Consider the following 19,841-nt stretch of genomic DNA (forward strand, 5'->3'; position numbering starts at 1 on the left):
AGATGGTAAAAAATATGCAGAGGAGAAACATTTTTGTGAAATCTCGTCATAATATTGATGATTGGTCTTTCTTACTTTCTTAAAAATGTGTATACTCAAAACCATTTTCAACATAACTTTTTTTTTCAATACATAAGCTAAGAGTAAGTAAACATAAAATAGTTAAACTTCTTTATCGCTTCTACCCAAAAATTTCTTATGCATAAATATTTCTTCATTTTCTTTTCTGTGCAAATGAGTGAGAGTAGCGAAGGAGGCAGATTAACAATTTTTTAAAGCACTGTAGGATACTATTGAGAGGACTTTTACAAATATGATTGATAATATCAATAATAATTGATAAATCAATACGCGACAGAAAAGAGGACAGCTAGGTCAAAAAGACAACGGTAGGTCAAGGGCGTAGATAAGGGGGGTACTGGGGGACAGTACCCCCCCTGACGCTTGACGAGATACGAGAATTGAAATAGTCATTGACTATGAAAGGATTTTTTTTTAATTAATATCCGACATATAAGAACACTTTGTATGCTTTTAATTATGTTGATTTATCGTTTATAATATGTTCGACCTAATTAAAAGCACACAAAGTGTTCTTATTGGCCAGGACAGATTAGTGCGGTTAACTCTAATCAATATCCATAAAGATATTGAAATAAATGTTGATGCTGTTATTGATAGGTTTTCCAAACAGCGTACTAGAAAACTTGATTTTGTTTTGTAGTTTTTTTAGTAGTTTAGAGTTTTTTATTTATAGTTTATAGAAAATTAACTAATAAACGTCGTTGTTTCATTTTTGTTTATGTTATTTACAAATCTATATTTTAATTTTTAAAATTCCGACGGTGATTTTTTTTGCGACTTAATCATAGTACCACCCCCATAGCATACACCTATCTACGCCCCTGCGGTAGGCAACCCTAGTTGTAACAGGTAATTTTAGCCCAAAAGAAAAATTGTGGATTACCCAGTCAATTTGAAAATATTGAAATAAAATTATGGTACTATTTGAGGCTGCGGAGGAATTTCGACAGATGACACAAGCACGGAGATGCACGGAGCACGGAGGAATTATTATGACATTACTTTATGTGATATTGCTGCTATTTAACGCTAATTTTTCTGGTTCTCTTACGTTTTTATATAATACGTAAAAAAATGGATTCACTACGGAGACCAAACCAAACCATCCCAAAACCTAATCAAAGCAACCCAACTAAAAACACTAATTCTTAATCAAGGAGCCTTGGAAAAATAGATTTGATCGTCTAATGCTTTTAGTGCCTTGTCCTGGCCAGTCAGAAAATGCTCAAATCGTATTTGAGCATTAATCATATCTCGATTTTTTCAAATGGAACGAGAGTGGCTCGTTAGCATATTTGGGAAAAGCATTTTTTTTTCGAATAATTTGATATCACACACTTGGTATTTCGAGTCATATTTTCGTTACGAACCGCAAGTTATAATTTTAAATACACCATATGCCAAAATGTCAAAAGTTGACATATGATATGTCATCCTATTCAGAGTGTTATTTTCTTTCGAATAAAGTAAAAAAAATACCGAGAATGCCATTTAAAAATCAAAAGTTGTAGTCATTTCCGGTGAAACAGGAAGTGACCGAAAACAATTGAATACATTAATCAATCCTAATTTATGTCATATACTAACATACCAAATCTCGTTTTTTTAACTGGAAAAATAAAAAAATTATAGGGGTGAGCCACTTTTGAGACGCACCCGGTATACCTGCTTACCGTGTAATTTTTTTTATAGTGGTATATTTTCCAAAATGCTTTTATTCTTAGGAGGGGTTCTACTTTTTTTTTAATATAGAACTTGTTAAGTTATTCGAAAATGTTGGCACTTTTTTAAGTGGTTAAAAAAAATATATGTTAATGCATCAATAAATTACCTATTAATTTAACTCAATCGATTTTTTTTCGTTTGTTAATGATTAAATAATATAATTTTGTCATGAAATTGATGAGGCATCAGTTAATGTAGGGTAACATTAATTAATAGTGAATGATTAGGAATCCCATTCAAATTAATGAAATATTTTTTATAAGAAAAGATATTTTAAATAGTTGTGACTTTGACTTTATATTTTGTATCTGTTTCTGTTCTTGACAATATTTTAAATGAGTTTCAAATATCGATCCACTTTTCGTATAAATAATTAATTTTATTCCCATTTGAAACAACAGAATCATAATGATAAATAATGAAATCGAATTATTGTTACCATAGGAACGCTTTTCGATTTTTAGGACTTTGAACCATATTTTCATGTTTTTCTTAACTTTATCTAAAACGGTATGGAAATTTGGAAAGTATAAACGGGATTAACCGTTTTAGAACAAGCATAAAGTTTTATGAAGAATGCATTTTTCTCAAAATGTCAAGCGTGTCAAATGTCAGTTTTTCCCCTTGTAAAAACAATCCGGGGACATACTGTATACTGTATAGTGTTTTATCATTATATCCGTGCAAGAATGTTTAATAAAATGCAACTAAACACTAATGTAATTCAACGTTTTATCCATGTATCGCCGCCGGATTGTCTTTACAAGAGGAAAAAACTTTTTTACTGTTGACACACATTTTGAGAAAAATGCATTCTTCATAAAAATTGACATTCTTTTTTTAAAAAAGTCAATAATAAAAATTATTTAAAAAAAAATTGCAAAAAATCAAATTTCGTTTTCATTCTTTGATAGATTGTTATTGATTTTTATTAAAATCATATTTTTGGTGTTTTGAAATGATAAAGAATCACAAAATTTATTTAATTCAATGCCATGGAAAGGGTGATAATAGTTATCGGAAAATCTGACTTTAGCAATCGCAAAAAAATGACGTTAATCAAAGTTAATAATAACCACAATATCAAAGAATGAAATCGAAATTGTATTACCATAGAAACGCCATTTCAGTTCTAAGACTTCTTCTAGGAATAATTCGACCATAGTTTCATGTTTTCTTTTAATCTTTTAACGTATATATTTAGTTAAAATGATGAAAATTTGATAGGAAATATTAGCAGCAAACATTATTTTTAAAAATCGAATAGCGTTTTTCGTTATGGTAACCATGGTAACTAGGTATAGCACTAATACAAACAAAAACTTGATAAAAGTAAAATTCGGAGCTTGCGTCATAAGAGTTTGTAATTTTTTTTTTATTAAAACCACCGATAATTATACAGGGTGTTTCAAAACAAATGCGAAAAACTTCAGGGGGTGATTCCTTGTTCAAAATAAAGGGTAGTTTGCTTTATAAACGTTTGGTCAAAAGTCAAGCATTAGGGAGATATCGCGGTACAAAGATGGCGGAAAAATAAGGTTTTTATTTTTTATCTTGAAAACGAAAAGAGATAGACTAATAAAATTTTATGGAAGCATTACTGTTATGAAAACACACTTTCTGGTAATTTTTTCACTTTTTTAAAATGAGTGACGGGGTTGAAATAAACTACCCCTATCATTCTTGTTAACGAAATTTAAAGAAAAATCTTATCAAATACATGCAAAAAAATTAATTTGGATAGTTTAGTTTGTTTAGAAACTTTTTTATCTCTGGTATTTTTTTGATAAACCGATTTGAAATTAAAAAATAAAATGTAAAGCATTACATGTCAGGACAAAAAACATTTTCTGATAAAGAATCTAGTGGGCCGCTGTTACTTTTTAGGATGTTCCTAATATTATTTTATTTGACATTACTCTACTGCAATACGTTATTATCTAGATGATTATTATTATCGTTATTATCACTAGATTCTTAATCTAAAAATGTTTTTTGTCCTGACATGTAATGCTTTACATTTTATTTTTTTAATTTCCAATCGGTGAGTTTTATCAAAAAAATACAAGAGGTAAAAAAGTTTCTAAACAAACCAAACTATCCAAATTAATTTTTTTTGCATGTGTTTGATAAGATTTTTCTTTAAATTTCGTTAACAAGAATGATAGGGGTAGTTAATTTCAACCCCTTCCACTCATTTTAAAAAAGTAAAAAAAATTACCTGAAAGTGTGTTTTCATAACAGTAATGCTTCCATAAAATTTCATTAGTCTATCTCTTTTCGTTTTCAAGATAAAAAATAAAAACATTATTTTTTCGCCATCTTTGTACCGCGATATCTCCCTAATGGTTGACTTTTGACCCAACGTTTATAAAGCAAACTACCCTTTATTTTGAACAAGGAATCACCCCCTAAAGTTTTTCGCATTTGTTTTGAAACACCCTGTATATACAAGAAGATGATGGTATTCTCTGCGGTGAATTTGGCGGAAGCTCAAGAAACAACTACTCCTTTACTGCCTGCGAAGTCTAGGGAACATTACAAAAAAATGTATTTTTAGTTTCAATATTCCACTGATGGAATAAAGTTATTTTATCTCACTAATTGATACAATATCACTTTAAATGCTTAATTTTGGATGGATAAAACTTTCGGTAGGTAGGTATTGTATGATTGTAGATAAATGTAATTTATTGTTTCTTGGGCCTATAAATTTAGGCCTCGATTTAGGCGAATAAAACTGATATTAATCATATATCTACAATAATAATTAATACTTATTTTTTTGCTGCTTTTCTAACTCATTTTTAAGTAACAAATTAAACATTTTAGAACTCTAATAACTTATTAATTTTGATATACTTTATTTATTCTGCATCTGACTACCAAAAACTTTCATATGTATTATTTATGATTTAATGTTAACAGAGATAATTAAATGTAACAGGAACTTGTTTAGCTTAATGTAAATTTGTGTCACTGCCTGTTGGTTTAATTTTTTGAACTATATTATGTTTGGCTTTCCGTCAAGAAATACAACTAATAACATTAAAGGAGACAAATAATTTCTTTCATTGTCTGTAGTTTATTGTAAAGCATCATTCATTTTTATTAGTCATATTTAATTGAGTCAAAATTAGGTTGATTTATTTCTTTTTTTATTAATTAAAATACCTATTAATAACTTCTTCATAAGCCTTGATTTTATTTTAAAATTGGCCCAAAATAAAAGACCGATAATTCATAAATTACCAAATTTTATTTACGATATAAAAATACCATATCTATTAAATATTACAATTTATAGCAGTCTATTTACTAAAAAAATCACAGTCAAGTTGATATGTACATATACTTTTTAACCACACTTCAATCAACAATTGGAACTTTAGTTTCGGAGATATTCATTTAATCGGACCTTTTTAAAAAAATTAATTTTATTTTTCAGAAACTATTAGAGACAGAGTTTACCAAAAATGCTTTTTATAACTACTAGTGGGTAAATGAATTTCTAGATATATTACGAATTTTTTTGGAACTTTAGTTTCGGAGATATTCATTTAATCGGACATTTTTAAAAAATAATTTTATTTTTCAGAAACTATTAGAGACAGAGTTTACCAAAAATGCTTTTTATAACTACTAGCGGGTAAATGAATTTCTAGATATATTACGAATTTTTTTGGAACTTTAGTTTCGGAGATATTCATTTAATCGGACATTTTTAAAAAAAAATAATTTTATTTTTCAGAAACTATTAGAGACAGAGTTTACCAAAAATGCTTTTTATAACTACTAGTGGGTAAATGAATTTCTAGATATATTACGAATTTTTTTGGAACTTTTGTTTCGGAGATATTCATTTAATCGGACATTTTTAAAAAAATAATTTTATTTTTCAGAAACTATTAGAGACAGAGTTTACCAAAAATGCTTTTTATAACTACTAGTGGGTAAATGAATTTCTAGATATATTACGATTTTTTTTGGAACTTTAGTTTCGGAGATATTCATTTAACATTGGACAGTTTCCGCCGGCTAACACAACAGACACATACCATTAAAATCTAGTGCTATAGTTTCACTGTTACACCCAGTATTATTTTTCAGACAAATTTAAAGTCCCTAACTTGTCAATCTTATTAAAGGTACTTACGAAGGGATTAGCTTAACAATTTTACCAGAGTGCTGCTCCAATTTTTAAGAGTGCTACAATTTCTCGAGACATCTCGAATTGGTCAGCATTTCTCTGGTCAGTCTCCATAGCTGTTTAGCCGCACTCTCCAAAGCACTGAGCGATTTTTCTTTGAACAAGTAGGAATTTTCTTCTAAAAGAAAGGGTAAAAACTTCTTCTGCATTGAAGACAGGAGATCAGCTGATGAAATAGCCCGTTGATTCTGCCTGTCTGCTATACAGGCTTCATTCCATTTGCTTTCAAGGGGATGTTTTTCGCATTCGTAGAGTAAGAGGGTTTGTAAGAGTGGTATCTAGTAACCGGGTTGCCGGGTAGGTAAATCCAGATGTCAATTTATTAAAGTTTTGAGTAATGGTCAAATATCTTTTACGGGGAATCCTTCTTGAGGGCCAGTGTGCCGCAAATATGGGCCAGAGCTCTGTATACTTAAAAGGTGGAGATATCTGGCACCCTCTGCACGACATAATGTTTCGGGATGCGCAGCTTTACTTTGGTAATATCAGCAGTCATTTGCACTGAGTCTCTGTAAGAACATTGCACTGGTTTTCTAACACATTTTCTATTTATTAGAAATTAAAAAAGAAAAGATACTTCTAATAATAAATTGAACTTTTCACAATGCTAATAACTTATAATTTTTATATACTTTTTTATTTTGCTTCTGACTACCAAAACACATTCAACTTTCTTGTGCAGGTAAATTAATATTAACAGTAGATAATAAATTGTAACAGGTACGTGTTTTGCGTAATGTAAGTAATTTGTATCACTGCATGTTGGTTTCATTTTTTCACCTATATTTTGTTTGGCTTTTGTCAAAAAAGTCAACTAATAAGTTTAAAAGAGATAAATAATTAGCTTCATTGTTCATAGTTTATTGTAAAAATTATTATTTTTCATTAAAATTGACTTTAAATAAATTCCAAAAAAGGCCAAGTCAAAATTTGGTTGATTCATTTCTGCTAAAATTTTAAGTCATATAATAGGAGTTTGGATTGGAATTATAAATTGTTTTTTTTTCTGTTCCATTTGAGTATATTAATAACTTCTTTATTTTTAAATTTGTCAAAAATAAAAGACCGATATTCATAAATTACCAAATTTTATTAACATTGTATTTACGATATAAAAATACCATACCTATAAAACATTACAATTTAAAGCAGTCTATGTACTAACAAAATCACAGTCAAATTGATATATACCTATACTTCTTAACCACACGAACTACTTTAACATTGGATAGCACGCGTCTCCGACGGCTAAACACAACAGACACATACCATTACAATCTAGTGCTATAGTTTAACTGTTACGCACAGTATTATTTTTCACACAAATTTATAGTCCCTAACTTGTCAATCTTATTAAAGGTACTTACGGGGGGACTAGCTTAACAATTTTACTAAGAGTGCTACAATTTCTCGAAACACCTCGAATTGGTCAGCATTTCTCTGGTCAGTCTCCATACTTGTTTAGCCGCGTTCTCCAGAGCACTGGGCGATTTTCCTTTGAACAAGTCCATATTTGGTAGGAAATAGTGAGGACATCTTCTGCATTGAAGACAGGATATGAGCTGAAGAAATATCCCGTTGATTCTGTCTGCTATACAGGCTTCACTCCACTCGCTTTCAAGGGGATGTTTCTCGCATTCGTACAGTAAGAGGGTTTTCATATGGTAGCTCGTAACTGGGTTGCCAGGTAAGTCTAGATGTCGATCTCTTAGCGTTTTGAGTATACTCAAACACCTTTTACGGAATCCTCCTTGGAGGAGTCTGTTCTCGGCTTCTAAAAAGGACAGAACCCAGGCGTCTCCCTCCATGGCTGATTGTTTTCCTTGCAAGGCAATGCACTCTTTGGATAACAAGTCGAAACCTTCCGTTTTCACTTCTACGACTAAGTTTGGATGGGGCCAAGGTATGTGGGACAAGGGCCAGTGTGCTGCAGATCTCGGCCAGAGTCCCGTGCACTTAAAAGCTGGAGTTATTTGTACGACGTAACGTTCCCTGATGCGCAGCTTCACTTCGGTAGTATCGGCGATCATTTTAACTGAGTCTCTGTAGGAACACTTGTCGCAAGCTTGCGCTACTAACGTTTGGAACCTGGAACGCATTTTCCGAGCTGATAAATAACCTGAAGCCGTTATGAACTCGACCCACAGGGACATGGAACGCTTTCTTCCGTCGCTTAGTTTCAGTACGGCGCACCCTGGTAACGTTCCGTCGTCGACGAAATTCAGTACTCCCATTTGGTTTAAGTAGAGGACCACTTCGAACTCTGTAGGTGAAATAACCTCCAAACCTTCATAACGTCCGTTGTAATCGGTTAGAGATGATATAAACCTAGGTTCCTGAACTTCAACCTCTTTAAGAACGTCCTGAACGACGCGACACACTTCCTGGATCGTTTTTGCACTGGTTAGTTTGCGGGACTGAACCTTTTCGGTGTAGTACTTGTTTAACTGATATACCATCTTGGATTGCGCCGCTAGCATATCGGGCGGTACCAGCATGTTTGCCGATGGAGGGCTGCTAGAGCCGCGTTTTTCAGCAGGAGCCACGGTGAGAAACGTAATAATGACTAAGTAAACCGAATCGGTACTAAATAAACCAAGGAGCACACGCACAAACAAAGATCGACCGTAGGCTACGACGACATACTGGCCTGGCCAGGATCGGCGTCTGTGCCAGGTTAGTATGGCCCCACCTCCATTGGGCAGGCGCGAAATCCTGCTTGGCTCCGCCCCAAGCAAGCCCCTAGCAACCAATAGGATGGCGTCGTTGTCGCAGTGTTTGGTTAATAATCGGAGGCCGAGTGACAGCACGCTGTCGGTTTTGATGAAAGCCGACGTGGATTTTGACTGTTTTTTTTTTCTGGCGGGTAGCGGTAGTATTAGGGGAGCTAGGGCACCATACGGCAAACGTTTGCTAATGAATATGTTTGTTTTGGGTGAGTTGATTTTAAATGAGATACCTACAGTAGGTATGTCCCCTAATCGATTTTACTAGAGAAATTTTTTTATTATTAATATTTAAAAAAAATATTTTTTAAAAAATGTTTTGTTTGTTCTACAGGATTGTTCACCACATACGACATGGAGTATTGTAGCTAAACGATTATATTTTTACTGATTTCAAGTTTTGGGTTCGATGTAGGACTATTAGAGGTACAATTTAAAAATAATTTTACAAGATACAGAGTATCCCAAATAAGTAAAAAATATCAAAGTTGTTTTTTTTTAAATGGAACACCCTGTATATTATTACATTTTTAGTTTCTACGATTAAAATAAAGGTAAATTTGATTAAGGTTTTTTATACTTAAACCTTACCGTTTTTGAAATATTTTCAATTTTGTGAAATTGCAGTAAAAATTTTAAGGCTTCATTTCTCCAAGGGTATCAAAGTTTTCAATACTAAATATCTACTGAAGTTTATTTAATTATCAGTTATTGTGTTGCAATAATAAAAATAATACTACCTTATACAGAGTGTCTAAAAATTTATTTTAAATAATTGTCTGTCATTTTAATTTCAAAGTAGTTTATTTTATTTTACAAAGAAATAAGTTGGTACAACTGGAACGCATAGCAGGAAACTCTGGCAGGAAATATTTAAAATTTGATTGACAAGATGACAAGTGATTACTTCAAAATATTGTGAAAAAAACTGTATAAAACTGAAAAAAATGTAATCGAGTTATTTTATTTAATAAAACCGGTATGTATCGATATACCCATGGAATATTGATATTTGAGATTGTTTAAAGCAACAAATGTACAAAATGTACAGGCTAGTAATATTATTATCGTTTTTAGCAAAACGATAATATTACTAGCCCATTTGTATGCAAAAAGAAAACTAATTAAATCTTTATAAAAGAGTATACCATTAATTAAATATAACACCATTATTTCCGCACATATACTAATTAATTACATACTTAATTGTGTTCGTTAATAAATTATTCTAAATAAATGTGGATTTGAGTCAGAAATCGATATAATAATAAGTTATCACAATTAAAGTCTCTGTTGTTATAAATAAGCATTTATTAAAAAATGAAATATCATTTTTAAGGTGTTACTTTTTATCACACTTTCTAATACCCATACAAAATTCAGTTTTTTAGTATTTGGAGCAATTATTATTAATCAACGCAAACAGTAAGTTCATGTAGTTTGAATACTGGAATCATATTAATTGGTCCTCTTTAACAAATATTTAAACAGTTTTTTTTATTTTTTTAATGAAATAAACGAATTATATCGACAATATTAGTATCTGTACTCTTTAAAAAGTTGGTACATCTTTAAAAACAATCTCAAATGTCAATATTCCGTGGGTATATTGATAAATGAGGTCTAAATTATAAGAAAATGCATTTTCTACGAAAACTTGAAGGGATAGGTAAAAAATGATATAACACAATTTGATAGACAATTAAATTGTGCATCTGATTCTCCTAAAATATACAGGGCGTTCCATTTAAATTAAACAAGTTATTGCCGTTTGAAGCTAATAATTATTTAAAATAAATTTTTAGACACTCTGTATAAGGTAGTATTATTTTTATTATTGCAACACAATAACTGATAATTAAATAAACTTCAGTAGATATTTAGTATTGAAAACTTTGATACCCTTGGAGAAATGAAGCCTTAAAATTTTTACTGCAATTTCACAAAATTGAAAATATTTCAAAAACGGTAAGGTTTAAGTATCATAAACCTTAATCACATTTACCTTTATTTTAATCGTAGAAACTAAAAATGTAATAATATACAGGGTGTTCCATTTAAAAAAAATACAACTTAGATATTTTTTACTTATTTGGACACTCTGTATCATGTAAAATTATTTTTAAATTGTACCTCTAATACCTTGCTACTCCCAAGGCGTTAAACGCTATATGTATACGAGAGCTATTATTATTATTATATTTTTTGGTATTTTAATATGTTAAAGAAGCACAAAATTTATTTACTTTAATGCTGCGGAAAAGGTGATGATAAATTTTGTGCTTTAATAGTTTAAAATAGCAAAATATGTATATGACATTAATCAACATTAATAATATTTACCTCTCTTTATCAAAGAATGAAAACGAAATTATTTTACCATAAAAACGCGTTTTTATTTTGGAATTTAAAAAAATCAACTAGGTATATTTTTGTATTTTGTTTGTAGTATCTATACTCGTTGATATTCAAATTACCAACCCAACCAACCAACACACTAACTATATTTTGTTTTACACAATTTGCTGATACTAGGCACTATTTTAAACTGAGTTAGGAAGAATAATAACTTAGCTAGTACAACAATTGTGTTTCATATGTTTACAAAATTCAAGTACAATGTTGTAGTTTTTTGTTTTGAAATGTTTTTTCCAGGGTTTTTTCAGTGTAACTATAACAAACATGAATAGTTTATTTGGACTATAGGAAATTAAAATCATTTGGAACTATACGATATTTGGTTTATAGATTCTAGAAAAAAATAAAGGTCAGTTTCATTAATAAAGTTTATTTTCAAAGTATGACGATCACATCAAGTAAATTAAGTTACTCTCATATTTTAATTGGGATACCCTGTATATTAGTTCGGTATTATTTATTACCTTATTTGTGATTATCATTATAAGCAGGTATATTAAAGTTTTGATACGGTTAGGTTTGTACAATATTCATAATTAATAGACTTTATTCTCCCCCCTTGTAATAAAATCACTAATAAAATTTATTCTTAAAAATTACTTATGAATATTTATTCCTAAAGGCATTGTTTATTAAATAATAATTAATTATAAAAACATCTATTTTTTTGTTATATTAGCTTTATCACATTATCTCCACAGTTGTATTGCCATTTTAATCATTTGATATTTGCTTCAGTGTGAAATTATTTTTTCGCTTTGTTCAAATTAATAATCCAAGTAGATTAGGAAATATATCTACGGAAACAGCCTTTTCAGTATGTGTTTACTTTTTGTAAAGAATAATATATATTTATATTTAGAAGAAAAATCAAAACATCAACAAAAGTATTATTTTTTACGAAGTGATTGACAATATAAAAAAGTCATTTTAACGCCATAAAAGTGTGATAAAACACTTTTACGCCGAAGCAAAAAAGTACGAAAATATATTATTAAACTGACATAAGGTGTGAAATTCAACGAGCGTAACCATAGTTTCTCGATATATATATATATATTACATACAAGATATGACTTTTAAATCTTTTTATATTATTTGGAACGTTTGAAATTGTTTAAAAACTTATTTGTGGCGTTTGAAAAAAAAACATGTTCTATTCGGAGTAAAAATTACTTTTTGTGCCTCAGCCATCAAACGTACAGCCTCACGAAAAGTGTCATTTTTACTCCTAATAAAACAATATACCATTGTTACTGATTTTTATTTTAATAATTTATCTATTTAGTGTATTATTGACAATTATTAATATATCTAAAAGTAGTGAAAACATCCGGAAAATATTTTTAGAAAGTATTTGTTTTTCTTTGTTTCAGTATTAGATAAATGTATAGTCATATTAATCACTTTAATTAAACTTATGGGAAAAAGTGTAGCATGGTTTTGAGAATTATGAAAAATATTTGTGGCTATAAAAAGTAATTATTTTTATCCCCATAAAAGTAGATCATTTTTAATTGTGTTTTTGTTTTTAATATTTTTATTTATATTTTATTATGCAATTATTTGTGATAAATTAAATATCAAAAAATATTTGAACTATAATATTAACCGAAATAAATATATTATTTTAGGATTTTCATCTATAGATTTGATTTTTTAGGGTATTTTATGTCATAATAATTAAACAATCAATACTTACAAACTAATTGAAAACATAAATAACATAATTTTATTAAATAATTATTTTATACACATATAATATACAAGAATTATGTTTGCTTGTTTAGGAACAATTCATGCTGACAAAAATAAAGTTTAACCAAATCAACAAATTATTAACAAATTTGATTAAACAACTCAGTCTCGAACTTTTAAATAAATAGTATACAATCATATTAACAATCTTTATACAACAAAAAATATATAGTCTTATTTTATATGAATATAAAAGCACTATAAATTATCAAAATTAAACGAAATATCATACAATACTACTTAAATGCATTTTAATTCAGTCGCTATACATCGAAAGTTTTTTAGTACGGTTTGAGGAAATGGCACATTAAATGTTTCATGGTCTTTTAATACTTTATATCACTAAACTAAAGTTTTTCTAGACATCTACTGTTTGTTAGTAACTCCCTGGTTAACCTCCAAACTTGTTTGGCGGCATTTTCCAAAGCGCTTGGTGATTTTCCTTTAAACAAATCTAAGTTCGGTATAAAATAGTGCGGACACCTTCTGCACTGAAGACACGAAATCAGCTGTAAGTATATGCCATTGATTCTGTCTCCTATACATGATTCATCCCATTCAGATTCTCTAGGATGTTTCTCGCATTCGTATAATAAAAGCGTTTTCAAGTGATAACTACTGACCGGGTTACCTGGTAAATCCAGGTGCCGATCTCTTAGTGTTTTTAGTATGCTCAGGCATCGTCTTCTACAACCTCCCTGAAGCAGCCGGTTTTCTGCTTCCAGAAACGACAGAACCCAAGCATCTCCTTCCATGGAGGACTGTTTTCCTTGGGCGGCAACGCTTTCTTTGCTTAGGAGATCGAAACCTTCCGTTTTTACTTCGGCTACTAGACTGGGATGAGGCCAGGGAATGTGAGGGAGAGGCCAATGAGCCGCTGACCTAGGCCACACTCCGGAACACTTGAAGGCGGGTGTGATTTGAACGACATATCTGTCTCGAATCCGGAGTTTGACTTCCGTGGTGTCCGCTATCATCTTAACCGAGTCTCGGTAGGCGCATTTATCGCAAGCTTGCGCTACCAGCGTTTGGAAGCGGGATCTGATCTTTCTGGCTGATAGATATCCGGAGGCTGTGATGAATTCGACCCAGAGCGACATGGAGCGTTTTCTTCCGTCGCTTAGTTTAAGAACGGCACATCCGGGTAAAGTACCGTCGTCCACGAAGTTGAACACTCCCATTTGGTTTAAGTAGAGCACCACTTCGAATTCCCCCGGGGAAATAACTTCTAGTCCTTCGTAGCGACCGTTACACTCGGTTAGAGACGAGATGAACCGCGGTTCTTGTACTTCGACTTCTTTCAGAACGTCCTGAACCACTTTACACACTTCGCGGATGGTTTTGGCAATGGTGCCCATTCTGGTTTGTACGCGTTCGCCGTAGTATTTGTTGATTTGGTAGAGCATCTTCGATTGAGCGGCCAGCATGTCGGCCGGCACCAACATGGTCGGACTTACGGTGCCAACTAGAGTTGTCAAACGGGTAGTCGGTCGCAGGGGCGGGGAACAACGGTCGGATAACTAAGGGGGCGGGCCATAGACCACTCCCTCCTTGGTTTATCCTGGTAAGGATGTAACAGCGCGGGCGCGACTCTATCGACGCGTTTGCTGTTGCTCCGCCCTGAATTGCTGCAGCACTGTTGTTTTGTGGGAAGTGTCAAGAGTTGGGAAGTCGTTATACTGAGGGAGATTTATTGTCGTGGCTTGCTAGCGAGGGATGCGTTCCGTAGGGGGTTGAATTAAGGATTTTATATATTAATAAAGTTTTGAAATGGAAATTAATTTTTCCGACCTGGGGATCTTTGATTAAATAACCAGAAGGGTTTATTTATTAACAGCATAAATATGTAATAATTATGTTTTTTTTGAAAAAAAAACAAATTAGGAGAGTTAGTCTAGTGAGAATTTTATTTTCTGAATTTAGTGATGAGCAAACAAATACAAGACCAAGACTCCTTTAGGGATTAGGCAACGGCCTATAGCTACGTTGAAACACGAAGTATCCCATTAGAACACCGAAGTTAAGCGACGTAAGGCGATACTGGTGGATGGACGGGTGACCGGTTCGAAACTCTGTATCGTGCTGTTGTCCAAGGGAAAAGTGTAAAATCTGTTGATACACACTGCTCATACACGCCAGTTCGAGGCCGGATGAGATCGGATATCTCGTGAGTACATTGAAAAAAAGGATCTCTCAGTCGAAATGAATATGACTTTGACCCAAAAGATTAGCGCTTTTCAATAGGGCCAAGAACGACGTTTCTTTGCTCAAAGTATTAACTATCTTTTCATAAGCTTTAAAAAATTACTTTAGAGAATAGAAGAATCTATCTGTCCAAAGTATTTCACTCTTGACCCAAAATGAATATGCAAAGAAGTTCTTGCAACAATAGTTTCTTTGATTCATGCAAAAATTCTTGATTGAAAAGGGACATTTCTTGATTAAAGAGACACTTTTCTTAAACCAATAGCGAATACAATTGACCCAAGTAAAATTTATTTTGATCTAAGAGAAGTCGATACATCATATACAGGCACATTACGAGGTATATTATTTTCTGATAAATTTAGGTTTTCCTGGTCTGTAGCAAGTAAAGTGATATTATTTTCCACGATAGTAGTTATTTCTGCTTTTTCACTCCTTGGTATTTTTTGGGGTGGTTCATCACTCTACAAATTACAAAAAAATGTTACATCACGATTAATCAAAGTAAAGCAAATAAATTTTTAAAATCATAAACTTTGGTCACATTTTGAATTTTTTAATACGACGACTTGAAGTTCTAAAATTTTTGGAAATAATTATATTATATAATATATATATATATTATATATATATATATATATATATATATATATATAATAAATCAAACCAAACCAAACCCAACCCACTACCTTGAGATTGGTAGACCAGAGCCACCGAGATTGGTACCTCTACGCCACCGAGTACCATAAATTTGTTACATTATTTTCAAAATATCCATTCATTTCTAAACAATTTCCACCTCTTGATTTTTTTTTCATTCGACGTATGGTTTTTGCACAAAAAAATTAAAGTAATTTTAATCGCTAAAAATCTGATGCGATGATTGTTGTGTGTAAATCGTTTTTCCGTAAATTGGCTGGAAGGAAATTAAGAGATACAACTATATATGTTTTTGCATATCAAAAAATGCATTTTGATGCATAGAAGACATGTAGGTATCAGATTTCATAAAGATACCTATAACATTATTTTTATTATTATGAAAAAAAAAAAATATTTTAGAAAATTTTACCACCTCAAAAGTTAAGATGTTTAGAACATATATTCATATGAAGTTTTTTTCTTAGAATAGTTCCAAGATTCACCCCTTTAAATATTAGCATAACATTAAGGAACACCCTGTATATTACTATACAAAAGTGTATAATTTTTAATCAATTTTACATTTACAATTTACAAACATAACATAATAATATAAGTGAAAATTAAAAACAAACAAAAGTAATGATAGGGTAAGTCCGGTATAGTTGAACCGCTTTTTTTGCTCCTACTTTTACACTTCTATATTAAATTTTAGAAAGCGCCATCTAGCAAAAAGAAGTAACTATATAGTTATTGTGCAAGTATTTATTATGCAAAAATACAAAAATTCACAAAGGAAACTATGAGTGAAATTTAAAAAAAAAGTTGTATCGGTCGAACTATCCCGATGTCCTCGGGTTAGATGGACCAAGATATATGGGATAGATCGACCACTTTTTAAATCAAAAGTTATAAACTAAAAAATATACATTTTAATAAAAGTAAACGAATTTGCATCAAGAACTATAGGATACATAAACAACATTAATTTCTTAAAGGGACTTATTTAGGCACTGTTTTTAGAGGCGGTTTTGCCTCACCGGTCACACATCTGTGAATATTTCATACAACCTTCGTTTGACCATCTATCACATCGAGTGCACTGGAACCAGTCATCCTTTTTCCTAGTCACTGAGTAGTTTTCGCCGCAACCAGCACAATCGTTTTCATCCCATTCTTCGTCACCGCTTTCGCTGTCTTGCAAAATAATTTCACTCTCTGAGTTGCTATCATCACTATAATCTTCTTTTAATCTCTTTGTTATTGTTCGTTTCTTTTTAGCTTTTTCTTTGCTCGACTTGTTTTTTATTTCGGCCTTCTGTTTTTTTTGTTTTTGCAGCTCAATATTTTCTGGACTTGTCAAAACATTGGCTACTTGACGGGCACGCTTTCTAACCGTATTAACAGCAGATGTATTAATAACAGGCGCAATTTCATTCAGGGCCTTTCCTGGGGTAATTTCTGTTGTTTGGGCTTGTTGTTCATTTGGACAGTTTGGAGGGTTCAAACCATTGTAATCGGGATCTTTGGAGCAACCAGCAACTGGCGATAGTGTCTTGGAGCAACTAGCAACTGGCGATAGTGTCTTGGAGCAACTAGCAACTGGCGATAGTGTCGGAGCAATGTTTGGATTAGATGTTAAAGAAATTGCGTGTCTGTTGGGAATACCATCAGTTTGATTAGCAGAATTCGAAACTAACGTATCGCTTAAGTACGCATAATCTGGAATGATACTGGGATTAAACGGTAGGATTCCTGTGACTTTGAAGCCAGAAATGGCGTTTTGAACAGTAGCTGATTTGTTCCAAGCTTCTCCAAGTAATTTGCCGAATTGGTACCGGGTTATTTTCCTAGAAGGATTTGTTTCCATAAATCGGTTACACTCAGAATAATAATGTGATTTAAGTGATTTAAAGAACGACCTATCTAAGGGCTGTAGAAAATGTGTCGTATGGTTAGGCAGACACAGTAAAATAATTTCATTTGCTTCACAAAATTCTAATACTTCTACAGAGTTGGTGTGCGATGTGTGCCCATCTAAGATAATTAAGGCGGTACCAGCAGGCTTTCTTGGCAGGAAATGCTCCTCTAACCATTTCTTATTTCTTATAACAGCATTGATGTAAGCTGATTTCTCGTTCATTACAATGGCAGACTCTGGAGGCATTCCGTCCTTATTACATTCCTTAAGGTTTTTTCCTTTTAAAATACATAGGGGGTAGAAAAACACCTTCTGCACTGCAACATGCTACAATAGAAATGGTTTCCCCCTTTTCGCCAGAAGTTATGTTGGATACAGTTTTAGACCCTTTTTCCGCTATAACATACCCAGGTTTATTATTTAACTGTAGGCCACTTTCATCAATATTAAAAATATTTCCTGCCTTCTCAAATAATTGATATTCGGTTAAAACATTTTCAAGAACAGAAAAATACTCTTCCACTACGGTCTTATTCAATCCTACAGCACGCGCATTTGATACTCCTGCCTTTCTAACTGATAAATCTGCATGCCTTGATAAGAATAACTGCAACCAATCATACCCGGCTTTTTTCTTTATTTTATTAAAGTTGTGCTTAATTTTAAGTTTCTCAGCAAGTTCAAAAGCCATGCTTCTTACCAGATCACGATTTGGAGTAAAACCATACTTCTGCATTTTTTTAATGTGGGAAACTAACTTCAGTTCAGCTTCTTCATTAAGGCAGGACTGCTTCCCCAATGAACGTGACTTTGACGACTTTTGTAATTTTATTCTGTTTTTAAGCGTAGTTTTAGGTATTCTATATTCCCTTGCAGCTTGATTAACACCTAATGTACCCGTGGAAACAGCATTCATTGCATTTTGAAGGGCCTCTGCGCTCCAAGTAGCTCTATTGACTGTGCCTTTCCTTTTATAAAAAGTCGGCATTATGACTATCTAAAACAAAACAATGGTCTAACTAACCCAAAAAATTACGGTCCAACTAACCCATTTACATGGGTTAGATGGACCACCTTGTCAATACGGCCTAGTACTATTCAGCGATAAAAATATTAGGTTAAACTGTACTTTGTTAAGGTAGCAACAATCTACTATACAATCGGCAAAAAATACTTACATATATTTTTTTTACAGCATGTAATACTAAACTATAGAATTTTTTTTTATTACTAACATGTGCACACTAACTAAGCTTCTGTGTGACTGAACGCCGCCAGACAAACAAAAACAATATTTTAATATTTGGATTCGTCCAACGGAGGGGTGCCCGGGTGTAGATGAATAAAAAATTAAATAACACGTAGAATTTTGGCACTGGTCGATCTAACCCGATGGTCCAACTACCCCGGAATTACCCTACATAAAATGTTTAAAGCTTTTACTTTATTAAGTAAATTTTGATTTGAAGTTTGACTTCATATCATGTCATTTTAACAGAACGTTAACTGTTTATAGTAGACGTAGATATCTGCTAACACTAAAGTGTTCTTGTATATAGATATTAATTTACATTACAGTATTTAGATGATATTCTAAGTAGTTTCTTGGCCTTTGTTCTTTGTTTTTTTTGCTTCTGAGAACAGGAGGACATATACTTCCTGAAATAATAAGCATTTTTGTCGATTAGGCTAGGCAAATTTGTTTTACTAGAAAAGTACCACTGACAAACTGGTATCCACTTAAAATCAACGCAGCTGCCTTTACGAAAAAAAAATATTTCTTATATTTAGATTTCCTTCTAGTGCACAAAAAAAAAGAATTCGTTACAAAAATGAACACAAAGGTATTCTATACACTATTTATTTATGAAAAAGCTTCTAACCGCATTTATTAATACATGCTGCCAATTTCAATGTCGCAAATTGAACTGTCAGTATATGTGAAATTTCAAAGTATTGATGCGGTCTGAATGATGCTCCTCTTCAACAGTTCAGTATTGTGAGAAGATGAAAATCACCCTAGAAAAAAAGCTTTCAAAACATATTGGTTGTACAAATAATAAAAGACCCAGAGGTAAGTTGCACAAAAAGAGCAGTGAATCCACTCCTTAACCGAAAATAGAGTATTATTTCGTTGAATAACGTGTAGAAA

General features: G+C 32.0%; 3 protein-coding genes across 4 annotated transcripts in view; 1 reads left to right on the plus strand and 2 right to left on the minus strand.

The window, feature by feature from the left end:
* Nucleotides 1-19,841, plus strand: part of LOC115886113 (neurobeachin) — a 372,451-nt gene that overhangs the window by 240,371 nt on the left and 112,239 nt on the right. The gene's annotated exons all lie outside the window — the stretch shown is intronic.
* On the minus strand, nt 7,099-8,687 carry LOC115886116 (protein mab-21). Its single transcript, XM_030905179.1, has one exon. It carries the CDS (start codon nt 8,515-8,517, stop codon nt 7,420-7,422), a length of 1,098 nt encoding a protein of 365 aa, XP_030761039.1. The 5' UTR covers nt 8,518-8,687; the 3' UTR covers nt 7,099-7,419.
* LOC115886117 (protein mab-21-like) lies at nt 12,809-14,373 on the minus strand. The gene has a single exon (XM_030905180.1). The coding sequence runs from the start codon at nt 14,364-14,366 to the stop codon at nt 13,269-13,271; it is 1,098 nt and encodes a 365-aa protein (XP_030761040.1). The 5' UTR covers nt 14,367-14,373; the 3' UTR covers nt 12,809-13,268.

The sequence above is a fragment of the Sitophilus oryzae genome, unplaced genomic scaffold (assembly GCF_002938485.1).
Source record: "Sitophilus oryzae breed Bouriz unplaced genomic scaffold, Soryzae_2.0 scaffold_467_pilon_pilon, whole genome shotgun sequence".
NCBI lineage: Eukaryota > Metazoa > Arthropoda > Insecta > Coleoptera > Curculionidae > Sitophilus > Sitophilus oryzae.